Here is a 16,306-nt window from a genome sequence, read left to right as displayed (position 1 = left end):
TAACCACTTGTGTTTGCATTATTTAGTTTGTTAGTTTCTCTAGCAGTGTAAACCATTAATACAATATACATTTTTAATATATTAGAAGTATATTATTTTGTGTATTGTACTCAAGAAAAAAATATTATTTTGTGTAATAAATATACATTATTTGATAATATATATAAAAAAATCATGTACTTTTAAATAATGTACTTTATGTACATAAATAATGTACTTTTAGTATATTAAACATGTAATTTTTATTTTTGGATGTGTGAACCATGGTACATCTTTTTTTTTTTTTTTTTTTTTTTTCTTTCATAGATGAACTATTTAAATCAAAGTAGTATATTTGCAAAAAAAAAAAAAGTCTACTCAATATTTTTTCAAAAATATTACATGTTTCACTTGAGATGTTCTGACACACGACTTACTCAATTTTAAATAGAAGATTGTAACAAATAAATAAAAGTTAAAAATATAATGACACAAAAAAAAAAAATGATTCGGTGTGATAATATTTCAAACACTTGACCAGCAACTTATGATATGAAATTTTTTAAAAAATTGTGTGTACAATTCATAAAATTTAATTTTTTTTTTCAAATTTTCTTATTCAAAAATGTTGAATATCCAACCATAAATAAAAAATACATTATTTGCAAGTACATAATTTTTTATATATTATCAAATAATATATATTTAATACACAAATAATATTATACTTTTATTATATTAAAAAGAAAAAAGTGTCAAATATGGCACTGAACTTGTCGCTTTTGTGCAATTGGGCCATCGAACTTAAAAAGTGTGCAATTTAACCATCAAACAAGCAAAATTTGTGCAATTGAACCATTTTTACAAAAAATTTTAATTCAATTTGAGTTAAAAACATTTCAATATTGACTCCCAACTAGTGTGGTAGAAGAAAATGCCACTCTTAATACATATATGCTAGTAATATAATTGGATCTTACCAGAATTTTTTTGTAAAAATGGTCCAATTGCACAAATTTTGTTTGTTTGATGGTTGAATTGTACACTTTTTAAGTTCAATGGTCCAATTGCACAAAAGCGATAAGTTTAGTGACCTATTTGACACTTTTTCCTATTAAAAATGTATATTACAATCATCATGATACAATAAAGTGGCATTAACAAAAGAGTTTATTACCGAAATGGTCCCTCGACTATTGTGAAATTACCAATTTGGTCCTCAACAATTTTTCGTGACCGATTAAGTCCCTCGACTTTGAAAATTTTAACCAATTTGGTCCTCCGTTTATTTTGCCGTTAAATATCCGTTAAATCGGGACCAAATTAGTAATTTTGCTATAGTCAGGGGACTAAATTGGTAATTTTGCTATAGTCAAGGGACTAGATTGGTAATTAATTTTTCACTGAAATGGTCCCTTGACTATAGCAAAATTACCAATTTTGTTCCGGTTTAACAGCAAAATAAACAAAGGACCAAATTGATTAAAATTTTCAAAGTCGAGGGACTTAATCGGTCACGAAAAATTGTTGAGGACCAAATTGATAATTTCACAATAGTCGAGGAACCATTTCGATAATAAACTCTAACGCTCTTGACAAAATCTATTGACTATATATTGGTATAAGTATAAAAATAAGCACAACATGCCAGGAAAGTCCTAAAATATCCTATAGACCCGTACCAATATATTAACGTTGGTGGCCCTCATCTGACTCAACATCTACTCATATTATCTGTCCCTTTCCGATTACCTGCACGATGGAGATGGCTCTGTGAAGATATTCTGAGGCAAGGTTAATGATAACCACGAACTATTTGTTCCTTTCTTGAAAATTGAGGGAAATTTTATGTCAATGTCGAAATCTTTTGTTTTTGTTTTTTTTTCGTTCTATAGCATCTTGATGTGATTTCAATATATTCTTCTCTGGAAATCTGTTTTTGGGAAAACCTATTTTACTATTTTTTGATATTTATTACTCCGTATTAGGATAAGAACATGAGTAGGATCTGAGCAAGTTGTTGGATGGGGTAGGCCACGCTACTTGTCTTCTTTCGATTGTGGGTTTGATGGGTCTTTGGCGAATTCTTGATAGACTGGGATGGTGACTTCTTTCTCTATCTGAGATCTTTGTTATTTTAGCTTGACAATTACTTTAAATTAGACAATTTCTCTAGTTTCAACTGATAATTTTAGAATCCTTTTCACATTTCATCCCTTCTTGAAATCGTCTGTTACCCTCAGTCGATTGAATCTGATTATTGTTGTTTGTCGCAATCTATTATTAAAGCACGTGGTACTCTCTCATTATTGTACTGATGTTCTTGTTAAATACTACGGCACAGCACTGATTTCTGCGGGGTGTGAAGGGGTGAAACAATGGAGATAAAACAGAAAAAATTCCTCACAGTGGCTCCTTTTGAGTGTGCCTGGCGGGATGATCTTAGGTTCAGGGAGGCTGGGAGAGGGTGTGTAGCCTTTGATGCTTTTGCTCACAACGATGTCACGGTTGTGTTCCGAGAGCATGTGGGTAGTCAACACTATCACTACAAGAGGGACGATAGTCCTCATTATACTGTCATTATTGGTAGTCATAGGAATAGGAGATTGAAAATCGAGGTAGATGGGAGAACGGTGGTCGATGTGGCTAGTGTTGATCTTTGCTGTTCTTCGACGTTTCAGAGCTATTGGATCGGTATCTATGATGGATTGATTAGTATTGGGAAAGGAAGGTATCCGTTTCAGAATCTTTGCTTGCAGTGGCATGATTCGAAGCCTAATTGCAGTGTCCAGTATGTTGGTCTTAGTAGTTGGGACAAGCATGTTGGCTACAGGAATGTTAGTGTTCTACCTATTACACAAAACCATATATCTTTGTGGAAACAGGTGGATTATGTTGGATATGATAGCGAGGATGCTAATACTGAGCTGGAGGATAGAGCTGGGGATTTTGAAGATTGGGGTCTCAAAAATTTTCTAGAGAGTTGGGAACTATCTGATGTGTTTTTCATTGTTGGAAACGAGCAAAGGGCTGTCCCAGCTCATAAGGTAATATTGGCAGCAGCCGGGGATTTTGGCTTGTCTTCCTCTGGTGATGTTATTAACCTGCAGGATGTTAGCTATCCAGTTCTGCATGCATTTCTCGAGTATATCTACACTGGGCATACTCAGGTTAGTTTAATGTCTTGAATGATTGATGCAATTGTTGCTTCTTTAGTCCTAATTGATTCCCGCCAGCATATTCTGGCCTCTATAGTTTATCCTTGATGTTTAAATTTTTAAAGTCCTTTATGAATGCTATACTTAACTCTTAGTTTCTAAGCCTTCCGGTATATTATTTTGTAGATACCCGAGCCTGAAATCAGTTCCCTGAAAGCTCTGAGCTTGAAGTTTGAAGTTGCACCATTGGTAAAGCAATGTGAAGAAATCATTGCACACATTAGCCTTCACAAAAGAGACTTAGATTCGGGTAAGAATGTCGAAATATCATATGCAAGCTGGGTCCACAGCAGCAATGCCTTCCCTTATGGGCTACCTATCAATAAATGGAGGCTTGAAGAAATTTTCTTGACTGGCAAGTACAGTGATCTAAACATTTATATTGGGGACCTTATTGTGCCATGCCCATCACATAAGGTTATACTTGGTTTGTGGAGTGTTCCTTTTACAAAGGTATTCCAGTTTTCCATGTCGGTTTTGTTTTTTCATCTTCACGTCTACGATAAATGAATACCAAATTCTTATGTTTTCTAATAGATACTAAAGTTGGCCTGTAATGTGCATGGGTTATGGAGCTAGCTGTGTGTTCTTCTTTTATGGTATTATCCTTTTGACTGTTTAATAAAAACGAGAATATTGCTAATTGCAGATGTTCACTAATGGAATGAAGGAAAGTTTTGATTCAACTGTCTTCTTAAGAGATGTCCATTTTGAAGCATTTCAAACTATGCTTGAATTCATTTACACTGGGGAACTAAAGAAAGAAGTCACCAGGGACATTAATACACTGTTACTCCATCTGCTTCTACTGGCAGATAAGTTCGGGATCTCTCTTCTTCACCAGGAATGCTGCAAAACAATTCTCGAGCACCTCTCAGAGGTAATCTCCCGACTTTTTCCAACTTGTATCTTTCCTGCTCATTGTTTAATATGGTACTTAGTGCTAAATGTGGAACTAGAACAAAAGAAAGGCGAAGTGGTGCGGTTCGGACTTGTGAACGTGAACACAGCCCTTTATGAGGATGAATTATAAGATATTAATTAATGCCTTTCATCTATATATTACCTGCAGGGATGGCGTCCTCCTATTGGAAGGTCATACAACAAGTTTTCTGATATGCCAAGTTTAGTGCGCGATGAAGCAGAAACTTTTCGGCAAGATATTTGTTAGTCCGCTATGAGGCTAACTGTTGACTTTGTTGCAGGACACACTGTGCCCAATTCTTCGAGTGATAGCATCCGTTCCCTCATGTAAACTCATCGAAGAAACATGCGAGAGGGAATTCTCTATGCACTTTGATTATTGTACAACAACAAGCAATGACTTTGTCATGTTGGACGAAGCAACATTTAGTGTTATCCTCCAGGTGAACTTGCATTTCACATTGTTCATAGCTAGGGAATACATACACTAAATTTATTTTATGAATGAAAAAGAAAAATAAAGACATATGCTGTTAAGACATTTAGATGTTCCAACTTTTGAAATTTGAATTTTATGGCATATAAAACATGTTCTTGAGTAGGAGGCAATATAATAAGTTTATATCTGAAATGGATATAACTATAAAAAAAACTGGGATACATTACGGTGTCTTCATTATGTGGTATCTGGTTTACAAGTTTAAAATAATGATATTGTAGCACATTCCATCTTATGATGAAATCCTTCTTATTTTATTTTTTTCAGCACCCAGAGCTGACTGTGACGTCTGAGGAAAAAGTTCTGAACGCAATTTTACTCTGGTGCTTGCAAGCAGAAGAATATTTTGGATGGGAAAGAATAGATGAAATGATGATGAATTCAACTCCGGAACTACTTTTTGGGGAGAGGCTTACATCTCTTAATATGTTTTTGCATTTTGTGCGTTTTCCATTGCTTCCATCTGCTTTGTTGGAAAAGGTATGCATTCTATAATGTGAGTTTTTTGTTGATTCGTTTTCTCCCCTAAATCTTGTTTGATATTTAAACAATATTGCAGTTGGAGAGAAGTCAACTTAGCCAGAAAATTCCTACTTTTGATCAACTGGTGAGTTAACAATAGTGAAAGAAATCTGTCACAAGTTAGTGCTATAAAAATATTGAAGTATTCCGAGTTTTTTATTTTTGGTTTAACTAATCTGATCGATAGGTGAAAGAGGCCATCAATTTTCTAGAGTTTGGGAGCACTTGTCTTGAAAAAAGCCAAAGGTGAGTGCCGTTGTGAAAAACTATTCCATATCCAGGGGAGGGACATTAGAAAGGATGATTACTTGGTGTGAGACTGTGAGTAATAAAGTAATTTATATTGCAGTGTGAAGTTTCAGCATAGAAGATCTAGTTTTAAGGAGCTCCAATACATATGCGATGGGGACAGCAATGGAGTTCTTTATTTTGCGGGCACGTCGTATGGTGCACACCAGTGGGTAAACCCTGTTCTGTCTAAGGTATATTGTTGAACTTTTCCCGATCTTTCTAATTTTATTTTTGTGATGTTGTAGTATTTTCTTTTCCTAACATCTGAAATTCCATGCTCAGAGAGTAGCCGTTACAGCAAGCAGTCCCTTTTCAAGATTTACTGATCCTAAGGTCCTCGTCTCGAGGAACTTTCAGGTATGAAATAAAAGATGTATGTTTCAAAACAGTTGAGGATAAATGCAAATGAATTGGTGTGTATCCTCGTTCACAATGTATGCATTTATGTGATTCGGAACAAATTATTCAATTATAACTCTTCTATGAAAGATAGAATAATTAAAAAAAAAAAGTGTTCTAGGGTACATGTTTTGCCGGACCTCAGGTTGAAGATGGAAACATCAGTTCATGGTGGATGATTGATCTCGGTTATGATCACCAGGTCTGAATACTGTTTATCTTATTTTGTGTACCCGATGCTTGCTTTTTATTACAATTGGAATAGATTTTTTTCCACTTTTTGTCCCATGACTATTGGACCATTTCCACATTTGGTCCCGACTTACTTTTTCCACATTTGGACCCATGACTTTTAAAACATTGCCACATTTGGTCCTCCGACCTAATTTCCGGTCACCAGTGACCAAACTTGTATCTCAATTCTTTTTAAAATTTTAAAAAAAAAAATTTTTGGGTGTAAACCACGAGGTGTTCTTGTTCTATCTCTGTCTATCTTACGGTCTGGGTTCACTCAACTAATCCCCATTCACTACGAGAGGCACTGGAGCTGGCCCCAATGGGAATTGTCACTTATGGGAATCGAACCCCACGAAGAAGCTCATTTGCCACTTGAGCTACCCTTTTGGGTTAATTTGTATCTCTATGTTATTGAACTTGAGTGCATAATAGTCAAGTGACTTATCTTGAAGGATAAAATTGTTCTTTTCTATGACATTTTTCAACTAAAAAATTTGGTCACTGGTGACTGTAAATTAGGTTGGGGGGACCAAATGTGGAAAAAGTAATAGTTAGGGACCAAATGTAGAAATGATCTAATAGTGTGACCAAAAGTGGAAAAAACTCAATTGGAATATGTTCCAAGTATTTTTCATGTCTTCTCTCTTCCCTTCCTGAGGAAGATTTGAATCTTGATGTGGATGATTTCAATCTGTTGGTGCAGCTCATGTGCAACTATTACACAATACGGCAGGATGGATCGAGGGCCTTCATGAGAAGCTGGAATTTTCAGGTAAGCGAGCTCACAAATCTCGGTCCATCACAATTCACACATTATAAATGAAACAACACAGATAAAATAAAATTCTTGAGAAATTTGTGTCTCGGGTGGATTTCAGGGATCTACAGACGGTGTGAATTGGACGAACTTGAGAGTGCACAAGGATGACCAGACAATTTGCAAGCCAGGACAGTTTGCGTCATGGCCTATTACTGGCCCGAACCCTCTGCACCCTTTCAGATTTTTTCGAATTGTGATGACTGGTCCTGGCACGGATGAGATGAACCCGTGGAACTGCTGCATCTGCGCCTTGGAACTCTATGGATATTTCCGCTAATGCTCGAAAGCTGGTTAGTCATTTCATAGCTCCTCATTTGCGGGATTGGGCTGGCAAACAATAAGACAGTGTGTTTACTTTCTCTGGCCAAACTGTTTGGAACAAGTGATAGGGAACATTAGCAACATCTGATTTGCATTCTATCTGTTCTTGCTAGTTTGTGGTGTTGTGTCTTTTGGCCACAACTTTGTGTCAATGCTAGAAGAAAAATATGAGTGAGAATCGCACACAAAGAAACTTTGTGCCTTCCCAAGTAATAATTGTTCTTTTGAATGAACTTTGCATTGTGGATTGTAACATGTTTGGGCTCGAGATTTTTATTTTGTCATTTGATGAGTTTACTAATTTATAAATACTTAATAAATATATAGTGTTATATATGAAATTGCAGCATGTGAGTTCTATATTGATAATCTGTTCAATATGTAGAGAAAAAAAAAAATCATGTTTTAGATGATATATGGAAAACAATTTGAAATGAAAAAACATTTTTCAAAATGTTCAACTTTGTAAAAAAAGAAAATCCAGTATGCTTATTGCTGTAGTTATGAATATAAATCTGTACAAATAGTTTATATTTGATTTGCTTTCAAGTTTAGCTTGGCTTATATTATTAGTTAATCTCATTTATGTTGAATTTTTTAGTTTATCTCATTATTATTCGATGTTGTTTATTAGTGCTAGAATAACGAAAATTGATAAATATCGTGTTAAATTAAATATACATTCATGACCTAATATGGGTTGTAGTAACAAAAAGGTCTGACCTATTTTCGCTAAGGAAAATTGTTTTGTCGATGAATAATACATTCGGCAAGTAAAATGGAATACAGAAAATATTTAATTTAACATATTTAATAATTATAAATAATATCAGAATATATAATTTTTTTAATCTATCAATTCCACCTTAGCAACCACGTTAACTTTATTTATTTATTATTATTATTTTTTTTTTTGGAGTGGCGAAGGAACCACATAGACAGTATTCAATGGTAGGCATTGGTTAACTCACTCATATGTATAATGTATGTAATAGCTCACAAATCACACAAGATAAATAAATCATACTAGAAAAATTATATATGACGAATTCAATCGAAAGCGTGTTGACAAGAATCGAATTCATGACTGAGAGGGTATTAACAACTTTATCGATTATAGTTCACTGTTATATATTTTTCTTAATTTTATCTATTTGAAAAATATAGAGAACAAAGTTGACAAAATTGTTAATAAAATTATTAAATTATACAAAATTATTTATTCTAAAGGCAAGCTTTAGGTTGTCTACCTTTGTCAAAAATGGCACAAATGACATGTACACATGGGGTATTTGTCATATATCAATACCTACAAAAGTAACATTCTTGGTCACATTTGCCTCTGCACATTCTCTGTTTGCACTTTCTCCGGATGAATTGATTCAGGCCAAGGTAAACACAAACTAATCACTCTTGCCACGCTCAACATATATATCACACTTAAAAAAAAAAGAAAAAAAAGAAAAAAGAAAGGGATGAAGCTAATTGGACTAAGTGTAAATTGCTAGGATCCTTATCTAGAATCCTTAAAGACTCTAAGCATTCATGTGGGAGTTTATAAGATAAGTATTTAATTGTTCCACATCTTTGATATGTAATGTACTTCAAAAGATATGAATAACAAATTAAATTTGGGTCTACTTCTATTGTTTCTATTTCATCATTTATATAATGGAGCCTAATGTTTTGGATAAAGATTTCACCGTTGTGAATAATTAATTCCATAGATTTTAACATGTTGAAAAAGTAAAGCAAGTGAATAATTAAAGTAATGTTTTACAAGCACAACCCCACACAACATACAGTAAAACATTTAAATAATTAAAACAAGACAAACAACCAGCAGAACCACAACTTGCTTAATTCTGACACATCACAAACAAAAATCCTCACTTACACATTATCATACACATTACATACAAAAAATCCCCACTTGCACATTTTATCAAACACTTTGCAGACCAATAATCATCATTCTTATACACTTTATGAAAATACTATGGTGAACACGTGAAAATAGTAGCGAGTATGTTAAAATATTTCTAAAGCCTTTCATGTGAAATATTTATAATACTACTGACACTAAAACATATTCAAAATATACACATAAAATATAGGTTTCAAGCATATCTTTATCTCATCAATGAGAGACTCTAGTCAACGGGAGACACATCTTCAATGGTGAACACTCGTCAATTGCAACAGGCAAACCAGTGGCCGACATACATGTTTTCTGAAATTGAGTATTTTAGTTTGATTTTTGTATTTGGGTATGCGAACATAGTTTAGTTCATGTGCTGAATAAGCAATCATAATTAGTACATGAGCTTATATGATCATTTTACTTAAATTATTTAATTAAATTAATATTTTTTATTTGTAGATACTCAATATTAATAATTTATATTAAAATTTTAAATTAATTTAGATTTTAGATATTTATATTATTGTATAATAATAATAATAATAATAATAATAATAATAATAATAATGCCCTGTAAATTCCTAATCCTAAAATCCTAACTCCCAATTAAATTCCTAACTCTCAGCTTCTCTTCTCGAAGAGTCAAACAAGCCCTAACCTGAGTAACCACTCCTCAATCCTCTCTGCCTCTCGTGAATTCCTGATTTTTTCCTCTCTGACTCAGTGATTCTCACTCTCTACGTCTTCTACGACTCCGAGAATAGACTCCTCACCGTTCACCGCTCGGCGCTCACGAATCAATGATTCAATAATCAAAGCCTTTCAAAGGAATCAAAGGTAAGTTGCAGACTAATCTTTATTTGAGTATTTGTTCACTTTGAATTATATAAAAAAAAAACTACAGATTTGCTGGCCTGCTGGGTTCCTCAGTTCCTCCAGTGTCCAGGGCTCCAGGCTCCACTTTGTCCAGTGTTGATTTGAAAAATTGAAGCATGTTGATATTTCCATTTTGTTAATCCTGTTAATATTGATGAACTTTGAATTTTGGAATGAATTAACTTTAGGATTTTTTTTGCTTACACTAATTTTATTTAGTGTGAAACAAGATTGTAATTTTGCATTTTTATTTATTGAGGATGATAAACAAGTTCGGTTTTTCCGAAAAACCGATCGAAACCGGTTGGTTATGTGGGTATAGTCCGGTTTCGATTGGTTATAAGATTTAAAAAAAAGGCATCGGCTCACCAGTCACCCCTACGGACCTACTTATACAGACGTAAGCATAACCCGGATGCGCCGGGTCAAGTCCGGGTCGAACTCCGATTTGATTTCTCTAACCTAGTCTTCTCTTCATCAGAGTTTTGATTTTTACACGGTTTCAATCGTATGATCGCAAATGGAGAAGAAGACCAAGTTCAGTATAATTGTTCCAACCTACAATGAACGCCTCAACATCGCCCTCATCATTTACCTCATTTTCAAACATCTCCTGTAATCTCTTCTTCCCCCTCTCTCTCTACAAAGATACATGCTGTAGTTTTTATGTTTTCATTTCTTGGTTTACGGTAGATTTCTTCAGCTATACAATTCGGTTTGTCATATTTCTATACAGTAATTTATAAGCTCATTCTGGATTATTAACTTGAAAAGCTGTTGGCGATCTTGCTCTTGATTAAGTTCTAAGTATTACAGTTTTGTCGTGCTTTGCTTCTAGTCTAGTATAACAATTGCTATTTGCAACTTCTTTTACTTTTTCTTGTGAAAATTTGTGGCGTTTCATCTTATAGTGTTGCTATAGCTCTTTGATCATAGTTGAACTGCATAGATAATCATCTTGTGCAATTTTTGATAGACATTTTCTATTCTGCATTATTCTTTTTAGTGCTTACATATATATAAGGTCCAAACTTAGTATATAGTATTATAAAAGTAATTTGTTTTTCCTGGGTAGGGATGTTGATTTTGAAATTATAGTTGTGGATGATGGAAGTCCTGATGGGACTCAAGATATTGTCAAACAATTGCAGCGGGTATTTGGAGAAGATCGCATTGTCAGTAATTTTGAGTTAGTTCTTTGTGAGTTGTTTCTTACATATTGGTAGAAATTGTTGACTCATTTTTTTTTTTTTCCATCCAATGGTTGCAGCTTTTGAGGCCTCGACCTGCAAAACTTGGTTTAGGTATTTACTTGTACTTTTCCTGCTGAACTGATTATCATTAATCAGTCACTGAGTGCACCTTCTTTCAGGTACTGCATATATTCACGGTTTGAAGTATGCTTCTGGAGATTTTGTTGTCATTATGGATGCAGATCTATCCCACCATGTAAGAATTCTCTGGAACATTAAACATATTGACAGTTTTTCTTTTTAAAGTTATCTCTGTTTAATGCATGTGATAATCTCTAAGTTTTCAATGTGATGCTTTCATCACTATTTCAAAGTGTTGTCCACTAAACATGAAAATTCATTTTTTCTAATTACCCACTTAAAAGTTAACTAGCATTTTTTTGGTCACATATGTTCCTAACAGCTTCATGCATTCTTTTTACATCTATATTTTGTGTTTTGTATATCTGCTCTTGATTTGTCAAATGTATGTTGAACAACTAAAAATATTGATCTATACTTTGGCTTTGTAAATCCAAATTATTCATTTAGTTTTTTTGGTTTACATCTTCATTGCAGCCAAAATACCTGCCAAGATTTATAAAGTAAGCCTATGTTTCTGGCTGAACTTTGTAATCCTTTTTGTCTTCCTTTTTTTAGCACCATAATTGAGAGATATGTTTGAATTCAGGAAACAAATGGAGACAGGTGCAGATATTGTCACTGGGACTCGCTATGTTAAGGGTGGTGGTGTCCATGGATGGAATCTCATGCGCAAATTGACAAGTAGAGGAGCAAACGTCCTTGCACAGACACTTCTTTGGCCGGGTGTATCAGACTTAACTGGATCATTTCGGTATAGTTTTTGATAAGTAGATCATTCCGCTATCTTATTAACTACAGACTCAGCTCATGACTGTCATGAATTATGAAAACCATGTTTCCCCTTGACCTACTCCAGGAAATAATGAAAATTAGAAATGTAAATATCAGCAAATTGAATTAATCTTTTCTCCCTCCAAATAATTGTCTTTGATTTTTTTTTTCTTTTTAATTTTGTATATGCTAAATTTGTAAAGAGGCATTTCTTCTTTAAATTGTGTTGCAATTGTTTTAGCATATAATGAGGTCAATAATACCAAACCAAACTTCTTTCTGTGTTAGAGTATCTAATATATACATCTTGGTGTTTGCCTTTGCCCATTTTGGCCATCACTTTTTGAAACGAAACTAACAATAGCTCTGCATATGTTGAAGGCTTTACCGGAAATCAGTGCTTGAAGACATTATAAGTTCATGTGTCAGTAAAGGCTATGTTTTTCAAATGGAGATGATAGTCCGTGCTTCCAGGAAATGTTATCACATTGAAGAGGTAGCATAATATAATAGCATGAAGTTGGATATAATTCCTGAACTTGCATGCTTAAAAAAAAATCTTTTTAGTCAGAAAATTTTCAATTTGGCATGATGATGTATACTCCCTTTCACTGCCTGCTATTTTCTTAATGTTCAGATGAAGCTAAATTCTCCCTTTCACCATTTACAGGTTCCTATTACTTTTGTTGATCGAGTATTTGGCAGTTCCAAGCTGGGAGGATCAGAAATAGTTGAGTATCTTAAGGGCCTCGTCTATCTTTTGTTTACAACTTGATTCCACACAAGTCGATAGAATTTGCAGCCTGACCACATCTGATATAACTTTGAGAGTTGACAGTTTCAACTAGTATGAAATGTCTCATAGGAAAATTGTTGTTGGGATTTTCAACTGATTAATTTTGCATTAGTCACATTTTGCCATGATATTAAACAATGAGAAAATTGTTGGTGGGATTTTCAGCTTGCTAACTTCTAATGCTGCCTTCTCTCTTCAGCGGGAACTCATTTTTTTGAGAGATCTTATTATGTTAGACATGAAATGGTATGTTTGAAAATCAAAGGGCAACTCTTTATGAACATGTGCAAGAGTTATAGAAATATATTATAACTGTTTACTTATAATACATATTGTCTCATTTGTTTAATTCTTCATCTTTGCTTCTGCTTAATTGGCGGGTTAGACATGAAATGGTATATTTGAAAATCAAAGGGAAACTCTTTAGTGCAAGAGTTATAGAAATATATTATAACCGTTTACTTATAATACATATTGTCTCATTTGTTTAATTCTTCATCTTTGCTTCTGATTAATTGGTGGGTGGATGTGATTCTTAACCCGCTAGGCCTTTTGATCTTTCAAATTCAATATTGTATCAAGGTCTAAAAATTCAAATTGTATTTCCTAAAAATTTAAATTGTATTTGCTTCTGCTTAATTTGTGGGTGGATGTTATTCTCAATCCGCTAGGCCTTTTGATCTTTCAAATTCAACATTGTATTAAGGCCTAAAAATTCAAATTGTATTGAAGCTAGGAGACTTATAGCCTCTTCAATATCTTCAAAACTCCAACACATCTTTGCTTTTGAAGCTAGGAGACTTATAGCCTCTTCAATGTCTTCAACGCTCCAACATTGTATCTTTGCTTTTGCTCAACTAGCAGGTGGATGTTATTCTCCACCCGTTAAGCCTTTTGATCTTCAAATTCAACATTGCATTGAAATTTTTAGTTCAAATTTAACATTGTATTAAAATTTTTAGCTCAAATTCAACATTGTATTGAAATTTCAACATCGAAAATTTTCAATATTTAGCTCCAAGGCCTAAAAATTCAAATTGTATTGAAGCTATAACACTTATAGCCTCTTCAATGTCTTCAAAGCTTGTCATCCTAAATCCATATGATCATATAGCCCAATTTACAACAACTACCAACCAGCAGCAATAGACTCCAGAAACCGAAAATTAAAAGGCAGAAAAAAAAAAAAGGATGGGCAAACATCTTTAAAATCAAATTTTCCTGGACCTTCTAACTGCAGTCTTCTTCTTCTCTCCACCCCCAACAGATTTCTCAACACTCATAGCCAAATGAGGAGGCTTCTTATTCTCCTTGCTTGTTGTCATGCTTCTCAGCATATACCTCGGCTTCTCTCCTCCTCTCTGCGCCGTCATCGGAGTCGCCGGAACTATTTTCCGGCCGCTCTGCACCACCCTTTTCTTAGCAGACTCAACTCTCACACCAAGACCATAAACCGCCGCCTTCTCTTCGCCGCACTTCTTTCTCTTCAGCCTCTCATTCCTCCTAGCAGAGTACTCTTCATACAACCTCCCCCTCTCAAACAAAGGGCTTCTGGGGTTCAATGAGTATTCCTCATTCCCAGGATTTCCCCCATCTCCATTGCCGATTTCTTGCTGCACCATCTTTGCCAAAGCCCGGAGCTCACAGGAAATTGTATGGTATTCCGGACGCATCTCCCATTCTTCAACGTCACTCCGAGGATTAGGCAACTGAGATTTTGTCAAAGAACCTATTCAATCCAAAAAAAAAAGGGTCATACAAAAAGAACAGAAAAAAAAAACCACAAAAACGAAATCCTTCACCCGTCTCAGATATGGACAGACAAAATTTATAGAGATGATAAATCAAGACGATTCAGAAATCATTAGGTGGGAGGATTACTGTCTAATTCCCATAGAGTTCACCACATTAGGCTTTTATACTGGGACTACTAGGGCTAGATCCTTGCTCATAATCGCTTCTACGAATCAACTGACCTAGCCGTGCATACAATTTTCTAATTTTGTTAAAATACCTGGAGGAGTTTGAAGGGTGTTTGTGGTAGACCGGAGCGCACGGCGAGAGCGAAGACGAATCGGAGATCTCGGAAGCGGCGGCTTGCTGGATCTCAACATCATCTTGGACATGGAGGAACTCAATCAACTCGCAACAAAAAAATCCTGAAGAAAACAAAAAGACGAGAAAAGATTAGATATATAGACAGAGCATGTTTGTGGTTTGTTGGGATGTAGAAGAAGAAGGGGAGCAGCTCGCCTGAAGCTCTGAAATTTGCGATAGATGTTTGTGGTTTGTTGGAATAGTTTAATGGAGAAATTGTGTTTATATATATGAGTTTGAATTCTGGGAAAGGGGAAGGGTGCGGGGGAGCGTATCTATCAACGGTCATATTCACTAAATGACGATTCGGAATTGAAAAGATAAATATGATTTGATTTTGATACAAAACCTTCCTTAATTAAAGATTTCAAAATAATGATTACTTTTTTATGCTGCTTTTACTAATTACTGCACTAGGATGTCATTATTTAGGCTCCTCTGTTAATTTCCTGAACATAGGTAAAATATGACTTTTTGGTCTAGAATAACAATTTTTATTTATTTATTTTCAATTATTAATTCTATTACTTTAATTTTTTTTTAAATGATTAAATCGACTTTAAAATGTCCACCTATGAGAAAGTGCTGACATTTGAGATTAAAATTGACTAATTTGAAAAAAAAAAATAGCAAGAGGTTAGAAATGCTTGTATTTATAAATAGAATTTGTTTTTAATAAGCAATAGGTTAAATGTGGCATTAGTTTAATACATGAAATTGTCTAGCTAATTTGATTGGGTTGGTTTGGGTTTACTATATTAGCTGACCTTATTTGTATTTTTTTTTTGGAGTACATGAACCAATTTATAATTGGATGAGTTAATACCTATTTTGGTCATTCAATTATTAAGTATTGTGTAATTTAGTCACAAGCTTTGAAAATTAGGTATTTGACTTGAACAATTATTCTCAATTTGGTAATCTGTTACAAAAGTCATCTAAATAACGTTAATTTGAAGGACAAAAATGTCAATCCACGTTCTAATACCCCTTCCTCAGCCCTTCTCTTGCAGTCTTGCGTAATCACCTGTCCACTGGTCTAAAGGCTTCGAGACCTCTGAAAAACAGAAAAAAAAAAAAAAAGCCTCAATTTTTTGTTTTGTTTTGTGTTATTAGTCTTTGAAACTTGAAAGTCTTCTTTATATGGTATGTGTTCTAATATATTCTAACATGAAAAAACAATACAAGATGGTTCCAATATATTTGAAACATGACATTGATTTCTCGACATCAAAATTCACTGGGAAGTCTATGTCAAACACCGGAAAAGAGCACCAGAGAAGATGAAGACCGCC

At 34.2% G+C, this 16,306-nt stretch overlaps 3 protein-coding genes across 5 annotated transcripts; 2 read left to right on the top strand and 1 right to left on the bottom strand.

The window, feature by feature from the left end:
- Positions 1 to 1,843: 1,843 nt before the first annotated feature.
- On the top strand, positions 1,844 to 7,511 carry LOC116006401 (BTB/POZ domain-containing protein At2g30600). 2 transcript variants are annotated; one of them, XM_031246752.1, is made up of 12 exons: positions 1,844 to 3,149; positions 3,324 to 3,650; positions 3,847 to 4,077; positions 4,403 to 4,564; positions 4,888 to 5,100; positions 5,180 to 5,227; positions 5,330 to 5,388; positions 5,477 to 5,624; positions 5,716 to 5,790; positions 5,954 to 6,034; positions 6,773 to 6,841; positions 6,948 to 7,511. In XM_031246752.1, exons 1-12 carry the CDS (start codon positions 2,358 to 2,360, stop codon positions 7,164 to 7,166), a joined length of 2,424 nt encoding a protein of 807 aa, XP_031102612.1. In that variant the 5' UTR covers positions 1,844 to 2,357; the 3' UTR covers positions 7,167 to 7,511. The 2 variants fall into 2 exon arrangements, with proteins under 2 accessions (XP_031102612.1, XP_031102613.1); XM_031246753.1 differs by having other exon boundaries at positions 1,848 to 3,149; positions 5,492 to 5,624.
- A 2,240-nt stretch (positions 7,512 to 9,751) lies between these two features.
- On the top strand, positions 9,752 to 13,206 carry LOC116006128 (dolichol-phosphate mannosyltransferase subunit 1). Of its 2 annotated transcripts, none has more exons than XM_031246404.1 (9): positions 9,752 to 9,962; positions 10,492 to 10,625; positions 11,086 to 11,185; positions 11,281 to 11,314; positions 11,383 to 11,459; positions 11,822 to 11,847; positions 11,934 to 12,098; positions 12,500 to 12,614; positions 12,789 to 13,206. In XM_031246404.1, the coding sequence occupies exons 2-9, from the start codon at positions 10,531 to 10,533 to the stop codon at positions 12,891 to 12,893; spliced, it is 717 nt and encodes a 238-aa protein (XP_031102264.1). In that variant the 5' UTR covers positions 9,752 to 9,962; positions 10,492 to 10,530; the 3' UTR covers positions 12,894 to 13,206. The 2 variants fall into 2 exon arrangements, with proteins under 2 accessions (XP_031102264.1, XP_031102263.1); XM_031246403.1 differs by having other exon boundaries at positions 9,753 to 9,971.
- A 663-nt stretch (positions 13,207 to 13,869) lies between these two features.
- LOC116007246 lies at positions 13,870 to 15,301 on the bottom strand. Its single transcript, XM_031247873.1, has 3 exons — positions 15,168 to 15,301; positions 14,929 to 15,073; positions 13,870 to 14,643 (listed from the first exon to the last, which is right to left on the bottom strand). Exons 2-3 carry the CDS (start codon positions 15,038 to 15,040, stop codon positions 14,126 to 14,128), a joined length of 630 nt encoding a protein of 209 aa, XP_031103733.1. The 5' UTR covers positions 15,041 to 15,073; positions 15,168 to 15,301; the 3' UTR covers positions 13,870 to 14,125.
- Between the last annotated feature and the right edge of the window lie 1,005 nt (positions 15,302 to 16,306).

This window comes from Ipomoea triloba, chromosome 15, assembly GCF_003576645.1.
Source record: "Ipomoea triloba cultivar NCNSP0323 chromosome 15, ASM357664v1".
NCBI lineage: Eukaryota > Viridiplantae > Streptophyta > Magnoliopsida > Solanales > Convolvulaceae > Ipomoea > Ipomoea triloba.
The sequence above is the reverse complement of the archived record's forward strand: the minus strand, read 5'-3'. Positions and strand labels throughout refer to the sequence as shown.

Coding starts and splice junctions, on each gene's coding strand:
- LOC116006401 (XM_031246752.1), top strand. CDS start 2,358: ATGGAGATAAAACAGAAAAAATTCCTCACAGTGGCTCCTTTTGAGTGT. Junction 5,228..5,329: donor TTCCTACTTTTGATCAACTG/GTGAGTTAACAA, acceptor TCTGATCGATAG/GTGAAAGAGGCCATCAATTT. Junction 6,035..6,772: donor ATCTCGGTTATGATCACCAG/GTCTGAATACTG, acceptor CTGTTGGTGCAG/CTCATGTGCAACTATTACAC.
- LOC116006128 (XM_031246404.1), top strand. CDS start 10,531: ATGGAGAAGAAGACCAAGTTCAGTATAATTGTTCCAACCTACAATGAA. Junction 12,099..12,499: donor GACTTAACTGGATCATTTCG/GTATAGTTTTTG, acceptor CATATGTTGAAG/GCTTTACCGGAAATCAGTGC. Junction 12,615..12,788: donor AATGTTATCACATTGAAGAG/GTAGCATAATAT, acceptor CACCATTTACAG/GTTCCTATTACTTTTGTTGA.
- LOC116007246 (XM_031247873.1), bottom strand. CDS start 15,040: ATGTCCAAGATGATGTTGAGATCCAGCAAGCCGCCGCTTCCGAGATCT. Junction 14,644..14,928: donor CACCCTTCAAACTCCTCCAG/GTATTTTAACAA, acceptor TGGATTGAATAG/GTTCTTTGACAAAATCTCAG.